Source organism: Falco biarmicus, chromosome 7 (assembly GCF_023638135.1).
Source record: "Falco biarmicus isolate bFalBia1 chromosome 7, bFalBia1.pri, whole genome shotgun sequence".
Taxonomy (NCBI): Eukaryota; Metazoa; Chordata; class Aves; order Falconiformes; family Falconidae; genus Falco; species Falco biarmicus.
This window is the reverse complement of record NC_079294.1, coordinates 59367905-59385814: the sequence shown is the minus strand read 5'-3', so window position 1 is coordinate 59385814 and position 17910 is coordinate 59367905. Positions and strand designations below refer to the sequence as shown.

The 17910-nt window shown below is 45.2% G+C and overlaps 1 protein-coding gene and 1 long non-coding RNA gene across 3 annotated transcripts; one reads left to right on the top strand and one right to left on the bottom strand.

Moving 5' to 3' along the window:
• FSD2 (fibronectin type III and SPRY domain containing 2) lies at nucleotides 1-17367 on the top strand. Its single transcript, XM_056346638.1, has 12 exons — nucleotides 1-792; nucleotides 885-980; nucleotides 1977-2210; nucleotides 3521-3543; nucleotides 4490-4611; nucleotides 5652-5807; nucleotides 6860-6994; nucleotides 7738-7891; nucleotides 8279-8412; nucleotides 10368-10500; nucleotides 13798-13974; nucleotides 16252-17367. The coding sequence occupies exons 1-12, from the start codon at nucleotides 64-66 to the stop codon at nucleotides 16502-16504; spliced, it is 2346 nt and encodes a 781-aa protein (XP_056202613.1). The 5' UTR covers nucleotides 1-63; the 3' UTR covers nucleotides 16505-17367.
• On the bottom strand, nucleotides 11224-16231 carry LOC130152678 (uncharacterized). 2 transcript variants are annotated; one of them, XR_008823077.1, is made up of 3 exons: nucleotides 16153-16220; nucleotides 14415-14526; nucleotides 11224-12016 (listed from the first exon to the last, which is right to left on the bottom strand). It is a non-coding gene; the product is annotated as an uncharacterized LOC130152678 (long non-coding RNA). The 2 variants fall into 2 exon arrangements; XR_008823076.1 differs by having other exon boundaries at nucleotides 14415-16231.
• Nucleotides 17368-17910: the final 543 nt, after the last annotated feature.

The following is a 17910-nucleotide window of genomic DNA, read 5'->3' as shown; positions in this document are numbered from 1 at the left end:
GGATCTTTCTTATTTTTTACAGGATTGAGACTAATCATCTCAAAAGCCTCACAGAGGATACCAATGTCATCCAGATCTGGCAGTGCAGGAGAGTATGAAACTAGTGACCAGTCACCCAGCTGTTCAGCTTCCCCACCAGTCCCAGAGTCTAGTGAGACTGAGGCTGAAGGCTTGATATTTTATCACATGGATCTTTATGGATCAAAGGAGAGGTTTGATATCTTTCCTGAAGACCTGTCTGGTCAAGGAGACAGATCTTGGGGGGATACAAGAAGGGAACCTGCACTGAGTAGTCAAAAATTTCAGCGATCACAGGAAGCTGGATATGATTTGGAAAAGGAGGTTGCAGAGTTGGCTAAGATGTATGGACTTGATGAAGATAGAGAAAAAGAGCTTGAGCTTCTTGGAGGACATGTAGAGAACAGATGGCCTCGCACAGGAAAAGCAAAATCACAAGGCTCCATATATAATGCATCAAAAAGCATCTCTCCAGTGAAAGATCAAAGTCAAAGTACAAAGCCACAGGGACTTCCTGATGAAGCTTCTCAAGATGAAGAACCAAGTAAAGCCAGAGCAGAGGATGAGGCTGAGAGCTGCATACAGTCCAGAGAGGGGCTTAGCAGCGGTGGCATGTCAGATGAGTGGAACAGTCAGGCTGTCAGTGAGGAGGAGGAAGTGGCAGATGTTTTTTGTTCTACCTGCAAGATTCCAATCCGAGCTTTTGACAAACTCTTCGGTGAGCACAAGGATCATGAGGTGGCTCAGCTCCCCAGTGCCATGGAAAGCGAAAAGGTAAGAGTAATACTGTAGCAGTAAAAGTGTACTGTGGTGCCTCTAAACCAGTGTTCAGACAATACTAAGAATCACACTGGCTGTTTTGGTAGGAGGAGATTCATAAAAACATGTGCAAGTTGGAGGAGCAGATTGCTCAGATGGAAAACTTTGCCTGTCACTTGGAGGAAATCTTCATCACTGTAGAGGTAAGGCATTTTTTCTTGGGCTAACTGGGGTTAGAACAGTTTTGACAGTCATAGTCTTCAGTTGTTAATGAGGTGAGTAATTACAGTAATAGAGCACAGAGTTATCTTGGGGTTTGCCTAGACTGAGGTACTCAGGAAAATCCATACTAATTAATTTTTTAAATGGGCATATGCACTGACACTTGCATTCAGAAATAGTGACCCCCCACTGAGGTTATCTTAGTTTTAAGTGGCCAAGGACCTGTGATCTAACTAGTCCATCCAGAGTGCACTCCTTGTGCTCACTCGGTTTCATTTACAGAAGTACCAGGTACAGGCAAACCCTTGGACCAGCTGCATCGAGCTACAGCACTTCAAGGGTTGTGCTCCGGCTTGGCTGACGCCAACCTGGCCCAGGGGGAAGGGGCCCAGCTGGCAGCAGGTCAAACTGAAGCAGTAACTCAGAGCATTACTGTCTTTTCTCTGCTGCATGTAGCACAGAAGACATCAGTGCCTGAGCAGTGGGCAGCTGCTGGCAAGAAAGCCTTGCCTACTCCTTAAATCTTTCTTCCTAATGCTTTCTCCAGCAGCGAGTGAGGATACCAGCATTAGTGGCTCAGCTCCCCCAGTGGGAATCCATGGATCCCACTGGGTTGCCATGGTTTCTCTCATGGAAGTATGTGCTTGACTGTTGGTGAAAACACTTGGGAGATTACGGCTAGGATATATCCCCAGTTGTGCTCCCTGGGCTTAGGCAGGAGACAGTTGCCTTGCATCATTGTTTTTGTTATAATCTCTGATGCTCTTATGTCTGGAACCAACACTCTGTTGTGCCTCAGTGGGGGTGAATGATTAGAATAAACTCCTAAAAATGCAAATTAGTCAAATTAGAGCTTCTGTGTACTGGCATTGCCTCTCTGGCAAGGAGAATTTTAGGCAAATCTGAGTAAGATTTTTCTCTGGCTGACCTATGGGTCAGACCTGACACCAAGGAATAAACCCCCAAATGCCTTGCAGGAAAACTTTGGGAGGCAGGAGCAGAACTTCGAGGTGCATTACAACAATGCAGTGCAAGTGCTTGCTCAGAAGTATGAAGAACAGTTGGAAGCACTGGGGGAAGAGAAGAGGCAGAAGTTAGAAGCTTTATATGGGCAGCTGGTCAGCTGTGGGGAACACCTCGACACCTGCAAGGAGCTGACAGATGCAACCCAGGAGCTTTACCTGGAAAATGACAAAGCCAATTTTATGAAGGTAAAGAGCTTTCAGTGGCAAGGCCCCTTCTAAATGCTCTTTGCTGCTTGCAAGTAGTCCCCTGCTGGGGAGTCCCAAGTGGCTTTAATGCTAGGAGCATTTGGGGTGCTTAGTCCATGGTGTTGTCACTGCTTCAGGTGCTTGGCATGGTGGCATTGACTCAGTGAGGCAACACAATGGAGCCAAAATGCAGAAGCAGCAGAAGTTTGTAACTTGGATGCTCAATGATTTGTGAGTCTCGCTGGGGTTCAAAGAAGGTATCTCGCTAAAAAGCTTATCTCAAGAAACTCTGGAAGCACTTAGTGTTCATTGCCTCATGCGGGCTCAGCTCTCTTGCTCTGTTTTGAGCTCACAGCAGGCTGGCTGCTGCAACCACTTTAGAAGATGTTTCTTTTTCTTGCTCATTTTGTTGGAAAGTTCAGCTGAACAGGAGGCTCCAAACTAAATACATCAGGAGCTCCTGCAAAGTGATGGATGAGTCCCACTGATGAGGTGGTGTCAAGAAGTTATTTTTCTTCAGCAGGTAGAAAAATAATTGGGGAAAAAAGAGAATTTTCACTGCTGATGAGTGATTGCTCTAATCTGAGCTGTCCTGTGACTCACATGGGTGGGAGCATTTCTATAGCACAGCCACAGTAACTTCTGAACCAGACAGTAGACAAATCTAACATCTCCAGTCTGCATCAATGGATCAGCTTGCTGTGTCACTCCGGCCTGCTGAGTTCTTCCTGCGAGCTGACTTTTCCCATTCCTCTGCATCTCTGGAATTAACCTTATTTTCTCCTTAGCTCATAAACAGTTTTACATCACCCCTAGGAACCATTATTCACCAGGAAGTTAATAGCTTTTGATCATGAGCTCTCAGCTGCTTAGGTTTCTCCAGGGACCATACGTTTATCTTGCAGTAACGTGCACTGCTCAGACTCCCTCCAATGGAGATAATTTCACTGAGTTCTTTTCTGAGTTCTTTTCGCCAGCTGTGGTTGGGTTTTGTTTGTGAAGGATCTGTTGGCACTTTGCACAACTAAGGAATGATACAGTCAAGAGTCTAGATGAGTAGACACTGGTCAGTGCCTGATATTGCACGTTATCTTACTGTAAATGCAGCCAAGATCTGTCTGTTTGAATGGACAGTTAGGCACAGCTTTGTTCTCAGAGCTGGCTGGGTAAGAGCCAGTTAGCTCACTCTAAGGGCTGCGTTTGGGACAATTTGTATAAGACGGGTCAACAGCATGATGTAGTCTGACTCTGGACTAATGCAAGAAATGTATCTTTTCTATCCCTAACACTCTCTCTCTTTTTTTCTACAGGCAGCAGTAGCCATGGTTGACAGGTAGTATCACAGTCTGGTATTTTGTGTCACATTTCTTCCTGCTAATTGGATCTGTTATTGGAGACGCATGTTCTGGAATCCATTCAGGCACACAAATGTTATCTAAGCTAGTGGAGCTATTTAAATCTTTAGTATTTCTGGTTTAAACTGCAGCAGGAAAAGTTGCTCTGAAAAGTTTAACACTCAAAACCAGTCTGGAGACAATTTCAAAAAACCCTGAAGGAGAGTTAGAGCATGAATAAATCACTGTTTTCAGCTCAGTCATAAAGAACTAATTTCAGAGACTGAGAAACAGGATTGGTAAAGATCTTGAAAGAAATGCTCTGGATACAAATCTGACTAAAACTGAGCTCCCTAAATGGATTAGTAACAGGCTTATTTATGCATTAATACAGAGGGGTAGAAAGTCAAGCTGTAGGAGCTCAAGACAGATGCTGAAAGATCTTGGAGAAGCTGGAAAAAGTCTTAAAGCACACTAGATTTATTGCAAAAAATATACATTTACATTGACTGTCATCGTTTATGAAAACACAGAGAAAGGAGGTCCTGCTTCAGTAATAGTGACATAGATTCAGAATAATGACAGTCATGGAGCTAATAGCTTGCTTCCCACAGAGGGGTACTGGGGAAATCTCCCTCACCTGCGTAGTGGGAGTGCAGTATGTGGCAGCCAGCTCGCTGCATGAGTGGGGCACCCGATGTGTGGTCCCTCAGTCCCATCAGCATGCAGCTCTCTGACATCTTGGAGCACTGATCTGATGTATGGCCACATATCTTCAAGCAAAGGGCATGGGGAGGCTGTGCTTTGCACAACTGTGAAAACATTATTTTAAGGGAACAGTTGTTGTTTTAGAGTTTGCTGGTTTACCAAGGGTTGATACCTATGATATCTCCAACACTATGGTACTTCCAATCAGACTTTTTTCTCTCCCTCCTACAATTACAGGCTGGAAGAATTCTTAAAGAAAGAAGTGGATTTGGAGCTTTCAATGCTGCCAGACTTTGAAAAGCGGGTCATAGATTTCTCTGAAGTTGAACAGCTAATGAACTCCATTAATACTATTCCAGGTACTCTTCCTATCTGATCATTATTTCAGATCTATGTACATTTAATTAAGGATATGTGTTAAACAGAATTCCTTACTTCTGTTAAAGGAGAACTGCAAAGGCAGAATTAGCTTCTCCCTAGTTTCTCCTCTAGAGTTTTTTGTTTGCCTTTATATAGACACTGGAAGCTATTTTTGGATATTTTTTTTTCATTTGTTTTCAGTGTAAAATTACAGAACTGCCAAACCAGGCCTTCCCTGCTTTTGCTGGATGATTTCCTAGAAGACTGACAAAGACTACCACCTTCTGTTGAGGGGTCAGGCGTGCTTAGTTGGGATAACTTGTCTTGCCTTGTAGTTACTTGAACAAGTAACAGAGAGGGACACCCAATTGCTTTAAAGAACCTGCACAGCTTCTCTTTATAACCAGTTTTCAGTGGCTTATTTCTCTGCTATTTAGCAAACATTTTTCCTGTTATCCACAGGAAACTGTGAGCAAAACCCCCCAAAATTTCTAATAATTGAAAAAATACATATTTTTAATCTTTTCTGGCACACCACAAATGGTCAGAAAACACAATATGCATTTTTCATGCCCATATACTGTGTTTTCTTAAAGTAAAATGGCATTTGGTACTTTTTTATGCTGCTGACCCCATGCTGTAGAGCTTTTCCCTTCTCGTTCCTCCACAGGCTCCTCAGCCCCTGGGCTGGTCCACAGCAGTGCAGTGTGCGTCAGATTTTGCTCCTACAGGGACCTGCTAGCTCACAGCAGCCCTCAGAGGCAGGGGAGGTCAAATTTACAGAGAAGGGTTAGGCTGAGGCTTATGTATTTTGTTGGTTTGATTTTCATTTGAAGCAAGAGTAGTTCATACACCAGTGACCTAATTATTAAATGAAACTATTTACAGGGTCAGCTCTTAACTTTTCTCTGTGCAGGAGGAATATGGCCTATTCAGTGCCTAGGTTTTGTCATACACCTTTGTGAGAAGGGAGGTGTTTGCCTGTGAACAACATAACATGCTTATACATTCAAAACCTGACCTGTTTTCCTCTCTGCAGCTCCTTGTGCCCCTGTGATCAATCCCCAAGCTCCCAATGCAGCGACTGGCACCTCACTGAGAGTTTGCTGGGGCCTTTTCTCAGATGACACTGTTGAGTCCTACCAACTGTGCTATAAACCAGTCAGCAACGAGACGCACAGTGATGAACAAGCAGGTAAGGAGGCCTGAACCCCTCTACTGGCAAAACCAGCTGGTTCCAAAGTGCCTCTGGACTTGCTGCGGCAACCAGTGCACTTTCTGTGCATTATCTCCACTGCCAAAACTGTCATATCTGCCACCACATTTCCTGCTTCTGGCTTTGTCACTTTTCCCCTGCCAGGTTTGCCATGCTGCCAGTTGCAGCAGGACCCATCACAGGAGCAAAGAGGGGATGGGACAGCAGCTGGGATAGCAGCAGTGGGAAGGGGACAGTGGATGAAGTCTGGTCTCAACAGTAGCATTTCATTTCCTGGAGGACGGACCCTGTGTTAGACAGACATGCACTGTATCCACTGCAAAGCACAGTATTTTTAGAGAGCACATTACCATGTTATTGGCACGCCCACTGAAACCCCCACAGTCATTTTACAGTTTATCTCAGTGCTAATAATAGGCTGTAACTCCCCATCACCCACATGCACAAAAAAAGAACCACAGAACCATCCTAAAATGTCCCAGCCTTGTGACAAAACTGCCTTTGCTAATAATATTCTTGCAGAACCTTTCACTGAAAACACCCAGTCACTTGTCCAGCAAAAGTGGAAGCCAGTAAAATGCCAAGTAGCCAGTTCAAAGAAAAGCAGAACCTATCCAAATTTTATAAGATGAAGAATGAGAAATGAATGAGTCATGAAATAGCTTCAGCTCTTGTCCTGCTGCTGGGACGAGCTGACCAGACAGCATCCCTGGAGTAGGAATGTGCAGGGTCTTCTTAGAAAAAGTTCAGTGACAAGTAGGTGACCTTTTTTTCTGTTTGTTTGTGTTGTTTGTATTTTTTCCTGAGTGACGTGTCTCCTTCAGAAGCTGATGCATTATCTGATTTATACCTCCTTAGAGGAAGGCATGGTGAACCAGCCTGACAGCTAATCAAAGGGTGTGGAGCACAGGGAGCTCTCTTGAACTCAGCATACAAAACAATGCACCTCAGCTCCATTATCTGAGACAGCTTTGGGGAAGAGCGGGTAACTGTGTAAAGGAACTGTAAATGCTTTGTTGTTCTCATTTCAGAGCACACTTTAAAAGTCAAAGAAACATACTGCACCATTACTAATCTGTTGCCGAATACACAGTATGAATTTTGGGTCAGTGCTTTAAATGCTGCTGGTATCAGTCCACCAAGTGAAAGAGCAGTTTATGTAACAGGTAAAAATATTTTATTCATACAACTATGTGACCTTCATAGTGAAATTCAGTCACCTCGGATTGTTTTGCCAGCAGTGCTTTCTGGGCACTTTGTTTCTCCTGATTTAAGTCTACTGACTGCATGGGAATTTCCTACTTCTATTTGGGGAGGCTCTTAGGCCAATTGTCCCTGTTTTAAAGTTGAAGAAACAGAAGTATGGGGACAAAATAACTTATTTAAATGCAGGCATGTAGAAGAGCTGGGAATAAGGCTCAAGTCTCCCAGTTCTGCCAGGTGGATGCCAGCCCTCCTTTTATTGGCCTGTAGGTATTTTGTGGATTCACCTGCTATGCTGCCCTTTGTAACTGCAGTGCAGTCAAGCACGTTTTGTGAAATCCTGACATCAAATTGAGCAAGTCAAGTGAGACCTTCGAGCACTCATTCCAGATGTCTTTGAGCAGAGAAGAGATGCACCTTTATGACAAAGATAAAACCAATGATAGAAAGAAAATGGTTGTGTAATCAGTCTCTGTCTGTGTTACTTCTCTGATTAATTCTCTTAGGACCTTTATAGTCCAAATTAAGGTTTTGAATAGTACCGTTAATTGCCCTGCCTGCTGTTTATTGTCCATTGGGGAAGCAGGTTTCTTTAACTATATAGTATTAGTAAACAACTTTGTTCTATTTTTTAAGTCTTCAAAGCACGTCTGTTGCAAACATCTTCAAGCAACAGCTTAGAATTGTTCTTTTGCCTACTTTTTAGCTCCTTCACCACCTACCATAAAAAGTAAAAAGATCCGAAGCTGTGAAAATGCAGCACTGGTGTGCTGGGAATCTAGAGACGTTAACCCTGTTGATTCCTACACGGTTGAATTGTCCAAGCTGACAGATGAAGAAGATGGCGACAGTATTACTGAGTGAGTTGCTCTTCTCTCGAGTCCATGACCTGTAGAAATGAAACCATATCAAATCATGTGGCATCAGATAGCCCTAAGAAAGGACCCATGACCCTTTGGTAAATTCACCTTTATAAACATTCCTTTTAGTGAAAGTAATTGTATAAACGTTCATAGAGAATGACTATACAGGGTATGGGAAAAGGGCAGAAGCAAATGTAAAAATCTGCATAGTCTTGTCACAGACTCTCTCTTGTTCCTGCTGCTGACAACTATACAAGGTAAAGTGTTGGTGATGGGTTACAAGAGAAGTTGACCATGTAATTTCCTCTGTTGTTCAGAAAAATAATCTTAAAGGCCTACCTTTGTTCTCTACCCTATAATTTTTCATGGATTTATTCTCTGTAGATCTATTGTTGGGATTCCTAACTGCGAAGTCATAATTCACCTGCAGCCAGCACAAAGCTATCGCATCTGTGTTAGAGCCCTTAACCTGGGTGGTTCCAGTGAAAGAAGTGACCCTGTCCTGATACACACCACAGGTACTCTACAGTAGGAACAACCCCAGCAGCCTATTGTAGCATCTATTATCTCAACAGAAAGATTCCTGCTGGCTTCAACAGCCTCTGGTTCAGGTCCTAATCTCGTACAGCTAATTACACATCTGGTAGCCTTTTACGAATGAAAAAGAAACGCTTTTTGTAATAATAAGTGCATGGCTTTAGCTCTGTAATTTAAAACTATTTGTCCAGTACACTTGACACTTGAAAGTTACTGATTTCTAAACATTTGAAAGACAGTATCAACCCAACACACGCAGATGTTGCCAGCTTGCCAAGTATTGACAGCCTAATGAAGAAAGTCGTAGCATCATTTTACTTCAGAGATTACTTTGTAATGCTGCTGCTGCCGGAAAGTATGGCTAAGGTAGTCAGTCAGCACTTTCCAGAGTCATTTGGATATGCAAAATCTTCCTCTGTATATATTAGAACATCTCCAGCTTGGCTGGGAGGCTCTGAGGGCTGGTTCCCTTTATTCATCAGGAAAAAGGCAGTCCAGCGTTCAGCTGGCAGTTTTGCTTTTGGTAACTGACATAACATTATCATCTCTGTTCTCAGCGCCACTCTGGACAAGGATTAACCTTCTCCCCCAAAGGGGAGTTAGAAGCCCTTTCCCCTCCCAACCATCTAACCAAGGCTCATTTTAATGACTTATAGGTAGACACCTGTTTTCATCTTCACCACTGCTATAATGACACTGCAACTTCATTGGGGTGTCTTAAACCTCCCACATCCCTCATAGGTGCACTCACACCATACCTTCTGCCCTTACCTTCTGTGAGAGATTTGCCAATTGTGCTCATTCAGCGAGCTGACCACACACCCGTTAATCTGTGAAAGGCTGTTTCAGTAAGAAACCTGTCAGCTACGCATCAGTGACACCACAGAAAAGAAACAGTCATTCTTAAATCCCTGGAGAGGAAGACTGTCATTGTGTTACCATTGCTTCTGTGTATTTCAACTGCTTACATCAAACTCAATATTTGAAATTGTCCATTATGCTTGCACAGCATGTGTTTGTTTTCAGCAGCACATGCCTGTAATTGCCCTGTCATTGTTTGTATTCTATTTGGATTGAAGTAACTTGCAGTTTGATTATAATGATTTCATTTGGGATTAACATGGAGAGATTTATCTTCTCTGAGTCTACATTATGCAGAGAGCTGATGCAAATTGATCTGTCAGCTGCAGGCACTCACCTCCAGCACTGGGAATGACCATCAATTCTTACTTACTGGGGTGGATACAGAAACACCAACTACAAACAGCAGCTGTGATGCATGTGGCTGCTCACCGGAGTGCAGCATGTCAGACCTGCTTTGTGAAGTCTCTGAAGGCGGAAAGCCAGAAGAAGTACTTTTATCCTGGGCTGGTTTAGCTGACTTACCTCTCTGAAGGCTGATCTGATGAGGAGGTGCTGAAGTATGAGGAATGCTGCACGTGGCACCTTTGTAGAGATCCCTTCTCTTCAAACTGTGTTTATGTGGAAGTGTGAAGCCATGGAGAGGCCTTTAAGCCCCACTTCTCCTTTCAGTGATTACAAATAGGTCACTTCAGCTCTGGGGAAGATGACTTGAAACCAGATAGTTTATTGCAGGGAGGACCCCCCATCTGTGAATAGCTACCTCCTGCTCAGTGCCTGCAGCTTTGAGCCCTGGCTGGGTTCAAAACCAGGTTAAGGCCCACCTTCTGCTTTTCACAAGGCTGTAACTAAACAGTGTTAAGCTGCAAGAGATCCATTTATTTGAAAAACTCCAAATGGACAACCTTGTCCTTTCAGTGTCAGCCACAGATTCCTTCCAGAGCACTGGCTAATCTTTCTGTGGATCCAAACATTTCACCACACCCCTTCCTCCCAGCCCCCAGCAGCAGCAGCAAACCCTAATGCCATAAGGAGTTGCTGCAGTTATCCTTGGACATTCTATTCTCTCTTGCAGGCACCTACTTCTGCCTTAACGAGGACACAGCCCATCCTTTACTGGCGATTCTAGGTGATGGATTTACAATTGCATGTGATGAACTGGAAAACCCAGAGTGTGATCTGCCCGTCTATGATAACAGCTTTACAAGGTATACAGAAGAATTTCAGTTGCAACTAATGCATGTAGTTTGTGGCTGCTTCACCCATGACACACCCCTGCCTTGAATTTAAATCCACCTGAAAGGTTTCCTGGTATTGCAGCCCACTTCACCTTCAAGCCAGACAGCAACCAAGTAAAACTTGCAGACTGTATATGTGTGTATAATGTATAGGGTTTTTTTTCCATCTTGGTTTTTGCACAAGTGACTATGGTCATCTTCAGTTTTAGGCAACTACAAGCATATTTGTCGGTCCTTTTAATATATGGATTACTCATCTTTTAGAAAATCAGATTTATTTTAAGCTATTTGAAGTTGGGTTCCTAAGATAACTCTTCAGTTTGAAATGGCAGGCTTTCTGTATAGTTCCTTGGAGAATACAACTCCATATCCATTTATCTAGGCCCCATAGTTTCACTGTGGTTATCATTCCTGAGCACAATTACTGAATTCCCTGTGGCTTGCTGCTCTTTTCTGAGAATTTCTAGGGTGACTAATACATATTATTTACAACATCTCCCTTTGCATGATCTGTGCACTGACTTCTATTAAAATTCCAAAACTTTCTTCCCATGTAATTCTTTACAGAGCCAAAACCCCCAGGAAACTGTCACAAGAAAAAAGATAACTCAAACCCCACATAGTCTTAACACAGCACTAGTAGAATGTAAAAAAAAAAAAAAAAAACAAAACCCAACAAAACCAAAAGTGGCATAATTAGTAGATTCTCTTTTAATTATAGTGATCCAGCACTTGCACATTTCCAAGACCTGAGGAGCTGCTTCTCTCTGCTGGCTGCTGCTCCCTTTGTCCTGTCCCTCCCTCTGCAAGCTGCCAAGGTGATAGAGCCTTGCACGTAACATGCCAGGGGCTCTGCCCATCCTTCCTTGGTCTTGCTTTCACACATGGAGATTTGGGGTCTGTTTTTATAGAGTTCTGTACAGTGGAAACCACCAAACGTCATTTTATGTAAAACTTTTTCAATACAGCAAATACTACAGAATGGGAAAAAAACCCTACAGGTGCTTTGGGCACCTGACCCTCTTCTTTGAAAGAGGCTTGTGTAGTTCAAAGCACAGCTGGTCTCTTTGGTTTTTTTTTAAATAGATGCCAGGAAATGTCTAATGGGGCTTTAAGCAGCTCTCATTGATTTTGAGTTTAAAGCTCTCTCTCTAGCTGTTCTTTGGAACTTAAGCATCACTTGGAAGTTAATGCAAATTCATAAAGAGGATTACAGATGCAGCCGGCCACAATTACTTACAAACCTGCTTACACTTGTTGGGTACATTGAGCTAAATTTGACCAGGTATTTAAGTGCAAATGCTAAGGAAAGGAGAGGGAGCTGAATACTTACCTCTTGTTGAAGGATCTAGCTGATACAATCTGGGCCTACAGATGTCACTTTCAAAACAGTTAGGCCCTTTGCCATTGAAATGAAAGGTTTAGCTTACTGAAAGGCATGTTTCCAGTCAGAACCACAGAAGTAACATATAACCAGGACAGGCATCTGCAGACACAGAATAGTACAAGCCCACAGCTTAGTCCTTCCATGGAAATGCAATGTTACTAGAGGGCTCGGTGGACAAGAGCCAGGAAATTCTCTTCATTAAAGTCACCATGATAAGCCTAAATGGGATTTCATCCCACTTCCACAGCATGCTTTTATGTTTCACATAAACAGCCAGAGCTGACACTCTTGTCATTCTGAACTCTGAGGCTGAGGTTTTGATGCCACTGTGAATTTCAGAATCCTCTTTCATGCCAAGATACTGGGAGAAGGGGGGGGGGGGGGGGGGGGGGGGGGGGGGGGCGGGGCAGGGAAAAGAAAAAGCTCCCAAGCTGAAATGACTAACACTTACACTTCAAGGAAATTACATTGCAAACTCTTCTTTCTGAAGTTTGTGTGCGCTCTGAAAGGCTAACGTGTTTCCTAACCACAGCAGCTTCTATGGTCTGATGGTCTGACTCAGGTTTGCCTTGGTGGCTTTGCAGCTCTTATTACTATGGTAGTATTCTGGTCACAGATGTTTACCCATCCACTTTGCATCATTCTTTTTCTTTCTCAAGCTGTAGCAACGCAGCCTCTCTGAGTCCTGATTTCAGCAGCCTTTAGGCTATTCCCAAGACATCTACATGCACTCACAATGAACTGTACACTTGCTTTAGGTGATTGCTGCTGAGGTGGCACAGGTAACAGCTATCTTGCTGTGCATGCCTGTCCTTACACATCAGGCCCTCCTAACTAATGCTGCATTTGGCTCTTTCTCCGCATTACCTGGAGGCAGATGAGTTCTGAGTGTCTGCCAGCAACATCCTTTGCCTTTGCACTTTTCAACTTTAGATTACCATAGAAACATACAGGTTGTGTGTGACCCCCCCATCCAAAACTGAAAGTGTGTTTTGAAGCCTGCTGTCCCCTGTGATGCAGCAATGACAGCTAATATTTTTTCCTGAGAAAAAGCTGGGGTGTAGTCTTACAGGATTCATGTTGCCCTCTCAAGTTAGTGTTTCAGAAGCACTAGGCATGGGTTACTTTGCCCAGCTTTCTTGCTTCAGAACCTGTGTTTTTGCAGACTTGCATCTTCAAAGGGCCCAGCTCCTTTATCTCTTGAGACTGTGCCTGTAAATCATGCTTAAGGTTCTCTCTGTGGTACATTGTCTGTCTCTCCTACACATCTTTTTAAAGAGTTATCTTCTACCTGGTTCCTATCGTAAAGGCTAGGAACCAGAGTCTACCGTTGAAACTTTTCATGGCCCAGGTACGTAGGTATATTCCAAGCTCTCCTGCTGTGTTCAGCTCTCATTGATCTCTCCAAACGCAGCACAGGCAGGTAGGTCTCCTTCTCCCCAACTGCCTCAGGGTTTCATGCAACTACAGTGCTCAATTCCTGATGGTGAGTGACATTTAAAGTCCTGGGCTGTTTGGGAAGAAAATACAAAATCTGTTCCCTTGCTATACTGGGGTTCACCAGAGCACTCCTTTTTTCTAGCAAGTAACAACTTTCCTAGAAAACCCAGGCAGCATAGGATGCTGTTCTCCCTCTTCCTAAAAGTGCCCAGGGCACTCATTTATACAAAGCTACCCGCAGATTAAAAATGGGGTGGATGTCACAAAGAAACCTGCAGGTTCTGTGTCAAGTCTTCAGTATGTGGACTTTACTGTAGTCAAAAAATTTGTGCTATGCTGCTAAGGAAACAGCAAAAGTGACTTTATTGATATGCAATGTCCAGGTACATTACACACCTAAACATCGCAGAATCCCTGCCAAAGCTGTCTGTCTCCCACAGGTGTATTGGGATCCTGGGCAGTCTGATCCCATTTCCGGGAAAGCATTACTGGGAGGTGGAAGTTGAGGAAGACACAGAGTACAGAATCGGTGTGGCTTTTGAAAATACTCCGAGACATGGCTATCTGGGGGCAAACAACTCATCCTGGTGCATGAGGCATATCATCACACCATCAAGGTAAGGGCTGTGGAAGCGACAGGTCTCCTAGAGGAACCCATCCTACGTGCACACCTGCAGGCAGGGTAGCAGAGAGCTCCCCCTTGCAGGGGGCACCCAGAGATTTTATATCAAAGCCCAGACCAAGTGTTTAACCAGGGGCCCCTGACATTCCACCGTTGGCACTGTGAACTGGTGTTGGAAGGATACTGGAACCTTTAAACAAATCATTCTGCTTAATGACATTCTCATGTTGAAATAGGCAGTCCCAGGAACAAATCTGAATAAAATCTGCATTACAGAGGTTAGCTGTAAAGGCCTTGTTTTAGGTCACCAAAACCCCAGTGGGAAGACAGACAGTAATAGATCCACGTAACCTAGAAACTACTTATCTGGCTAAATCCCATTGGATGCAACTGGGTTTGCTCTCTCCTGCCTATGGAAGTACCTAACAGCCATACCTGCGTGTGGAAATGGCAGCTCCTCTCATGCCTCAGCTGAGCCGGTGGCTCTCCCCCAGACACCATTACATTGGTATCGCTGCCTTTGACTCCCATGCCACATTCGGGCACCCTGTGAAGCATCCAGGAGCAAGAAAAGAAGTAACCCCCCCAGGCATCCCCGAGTACTGCCTGTCTGAATGGCTCACTGCTCAGCCTGCAGGGGTTGCCAGGGTGCTGCTGGGTCCCCTTGAACAGGAAGGCTGGACACCACCCGAGTGTCCCCAGCATGCACAGTCAGAAAACAGTAGCGATGACGTTAGCATGCGCCCCCATCTGCCGGTCCTCTCCCTGCTGGTACGCAGGGAGCTGTTAGATGCAGCTGGGTTGGCTGGAGCACATGCTCCTCCCCAGGCACCTGCTGTTCTCAGCTCCCCAGCAGCTGGCCTGCTGCATAGCCAGAGTCCTTAGCAGTGCTGGCATTCACCTCCCACACAGCAAGAAACGCTGCTTAATGAGGGAGACCAAACCCGCTCAAGCTAATGACTTTCCCATACACTGCAGGCAGGCTAATTTGATTTCCTTGCTACGCTGAGCTAAGAGGTACATTGAGGTTTATTCTCACTCTTCTGGAGCAATGAGCACGGTCTTCAGAGAGAAAAGGGAGCTGGGCCATTGCTGCGTTTGAGTCACTGTCATACCCATTTCTGCAGGGAAATTTTCTCAGGTTTAAGTGGTGTGGGTGGAGGAGGTGGTTAGTGAAGAAGCTGGTCCTTAAGAAATGCCAGATAACTAACTTCAGCTGAAGAAATCTTCTCATTTCTGCTCAGGAAGGCACATGTTCCCATAGAAGTCTTGTATTTTTGGTTGCAGCGTGCCACACTAGGGAGAGCTGTTTGAGTAAATTGCTAAAGGACCTCAGCATTACTTGAACAGTGACTGCACGAGGAAGAAGAGGGCTACCCTCATGACAAAGCGGATATGTACAGAGTGCCTTCCCAGCCTCCCATAATCTGTGGTCCAGGAATCACAATTAAAAGACATCACACTCTAGTAAATGAGCATGACTGGAATGTCCCCACCAGCACCGCCCTGGCTGAGCAGGGAGGTCTCATAAGAAAAGCAGCCAGAGACCTCATTTAGAGTGGGGTTTGAAAAACCATGTCCAGTAGTCTGGAAGGTGCCCAGCCACGCTGAGTCAGGCAGCCTCTGTGCAAAGGATTACGGTCCCTCGCTGCTGCTGTGGTGGGTGGGCAGTTCCTGCGACACTGGCAGGAGAGGGCTCAGTACCACAGGCCCTTGGGAAGCAAAGCGACAGCACGGCAGGGCCAGCAAGGACAGGACTGAGTCATCTCGCCGACTCTCCTCGCAGTGCCTACAGCTACCTAGGGGCAAGGCCGAGGAGTGACAAGTGCTGCCCTGGGGCCAGTCTGAGTGGCCTAACAGAGCACAGCTCCTTCATGGAGGGACAACTTCAGGCTAATCCTAGTGGCAAGGGTGTACCCTCCAATTTCTAGGACACCCACACTGCCCTCTGCGATGGAAAAAAAGGGAAGTCCCATGTTACGCGCTGACCTCATCCAGATCTCAGCCAGGCTGGGGTCCGGGAGAGGCCTGTCACCCGGGACAGCCAGCCTGCTCCGGGCAGCAGGGGATGAGGCTGTGTGGAGGCGCAGAGCACACCGCTCCTCAGCAAAGTAATGGGACTGCGGCAGTAACCACAGGGCACGCAGGCGGGACGGGGCTGTGAAGTACATACCCAAAAGACACCTATCTGCACAAGGCTTCCCTTTGAGAACAGCCAGGGTGCCCTCACGTCTTTTGTCCCTCACGTCTTTTGTCCGTTTCTTGCCTACAGGCACAAGTACGAATTCCTGCACAGTGGGATGACACCAGACATCAGAATTACCATCCCCCCCAGAAGGCTCGGCATCCTGCTGGACTATGAGAACTGCAGACTGTCATTTTTCAATGCAGATATTGCCCAGCACCTTTATGCATTCAATGCACGTTTCCAGCATTATGTCCACCCCTGCTTTGCTTTGGAAACACCAGGTATCTTACGGATACACACTGGACTGGCAGTACCCCCATGGACTGCCCTCCCATAACCTGTGTGCTGCAGCTACCCCGTCCACGTGTAACCTGCGCTGAGCAACGTCCTCTTTCAGCACTGACTGCTCCATCACACTCCCTATAAACCAGCGGTCTCCCAGGAGAGCAAAGCAACCCTGACCCAAACCAGCCGCCTGGCCTGAGTCCTTAACAAGTTTTTGTCCTCTTAGGCAGGATTTTAGCAGAAAAGCATCATGGTCACAAGATCCATCAGCATCCCAGAATTCTCCAGTTAGAAACAGATACCATCCTTCTCAAAGGTGACACTGTCACCGTGCAGCAGTGACAGCTGGATCACGGTTCCCCCAGTACCTCTTTGATGTACAGGGAACTCCCCTGTTCCAGAGCAATCATAAGTTCGACTCCTGTGTCTGCTGAAGAGCTAAAAATTCAAAGAGAAACAAAAATAGCAAAAAATAACAAAATCTGTACAGCTGCTAGACTGAGCTGAAAACGTTCCAACCATGAAACTGATCTCACAATCCAATATTCTTGTTGCTACATGAAGTCTGTGACACAAGATAATCAAATACGCCTCCCTTGTGTGTGAACTGTTAGCACCTACCATACACAGTGAGGCTTTTTGAAATACCCAAGCATGCACTAGTCTCAAATACCAAGACATTTTTACAAAATGTCCATGCTTCTTTCATTCATCCTGGGAAAACCCCCAAAACCAGGGCCTTTTGCAGTGCTTGATGGCCCCAGCAGAGAAACCTAAAGCATCATTTTTAGCTTGTTCTTTTTGGCCACGCTCACTGATCCGTTCTCCCCCTCAGCACTTAAGAATCCTCACCCCTGATGCTGTGCTCTTGAAGCTCTGGGTGTCCTGTGGGGGATGGAAATACTCTGGCCCAGCACTCGGCTGGAACGTGCTTGTTAAGGCTTCACCTCCAGACACCGGGGAATGAGACGGGCACTGCCTGTCAAGCAGCCTTGTCTAGCACTAAACAGCCTCATTCGTGTATGTTGACGCTACCTGAATTCAAGAGTCATTAACAGATCAGCATTTCCACAGATTTATTGTACATTCATTACAAAAACCATGGGTTCGAGTTTCCATTTGGGGACAGTCAGGAACACGTGGTGGCCTCTGCAATATACAGTATCTACATATAAACAGTCTGGCAAATCAAAGAGACCGGACGTAGAAATGCGTGCCAAAACCTTGTCCGTTCTTCCCCAAATAGCTTAAAAAGCGCCTCCCCACAACAGGCTTTGCAGAAACCATAAAACCAGGAGCGGAGTATGTAATTACAGCAGCGACTAGTACCATCTTCTCTTGGATATCTACTTGTTTTGCAAGACCCAAAAGAAGATGGCTTTAGTGACACAGAGCTATGTAAGTACGGGGTCATTGCTTAGCCCACCAGGAATATCAGAGATTTCCAGGGCAAAAAGG

Coding starts and splice junctions, on each gene's coding strand:
- FSD2 (XM_056346638.1), top strand. CDS start 64: ATGTCATCCAGATCTGGCAGTGCAGGAGAGTATGAAACTAGTGACCAG. Junction 7,892..8,278: donor GATGGCGACAGTATTACTGA/GTGAGTTGCTCT, acceptor TATTCTCTGTAG/ATCTATTGTTGGGATTCCTA. Junction 8,413..10,367: donor TGTCCTGATACACACCACAG/GTACTCTACAGT, acceptor TCTCTCTTGCAG/GCACCTACTTCTGCCTTAAC.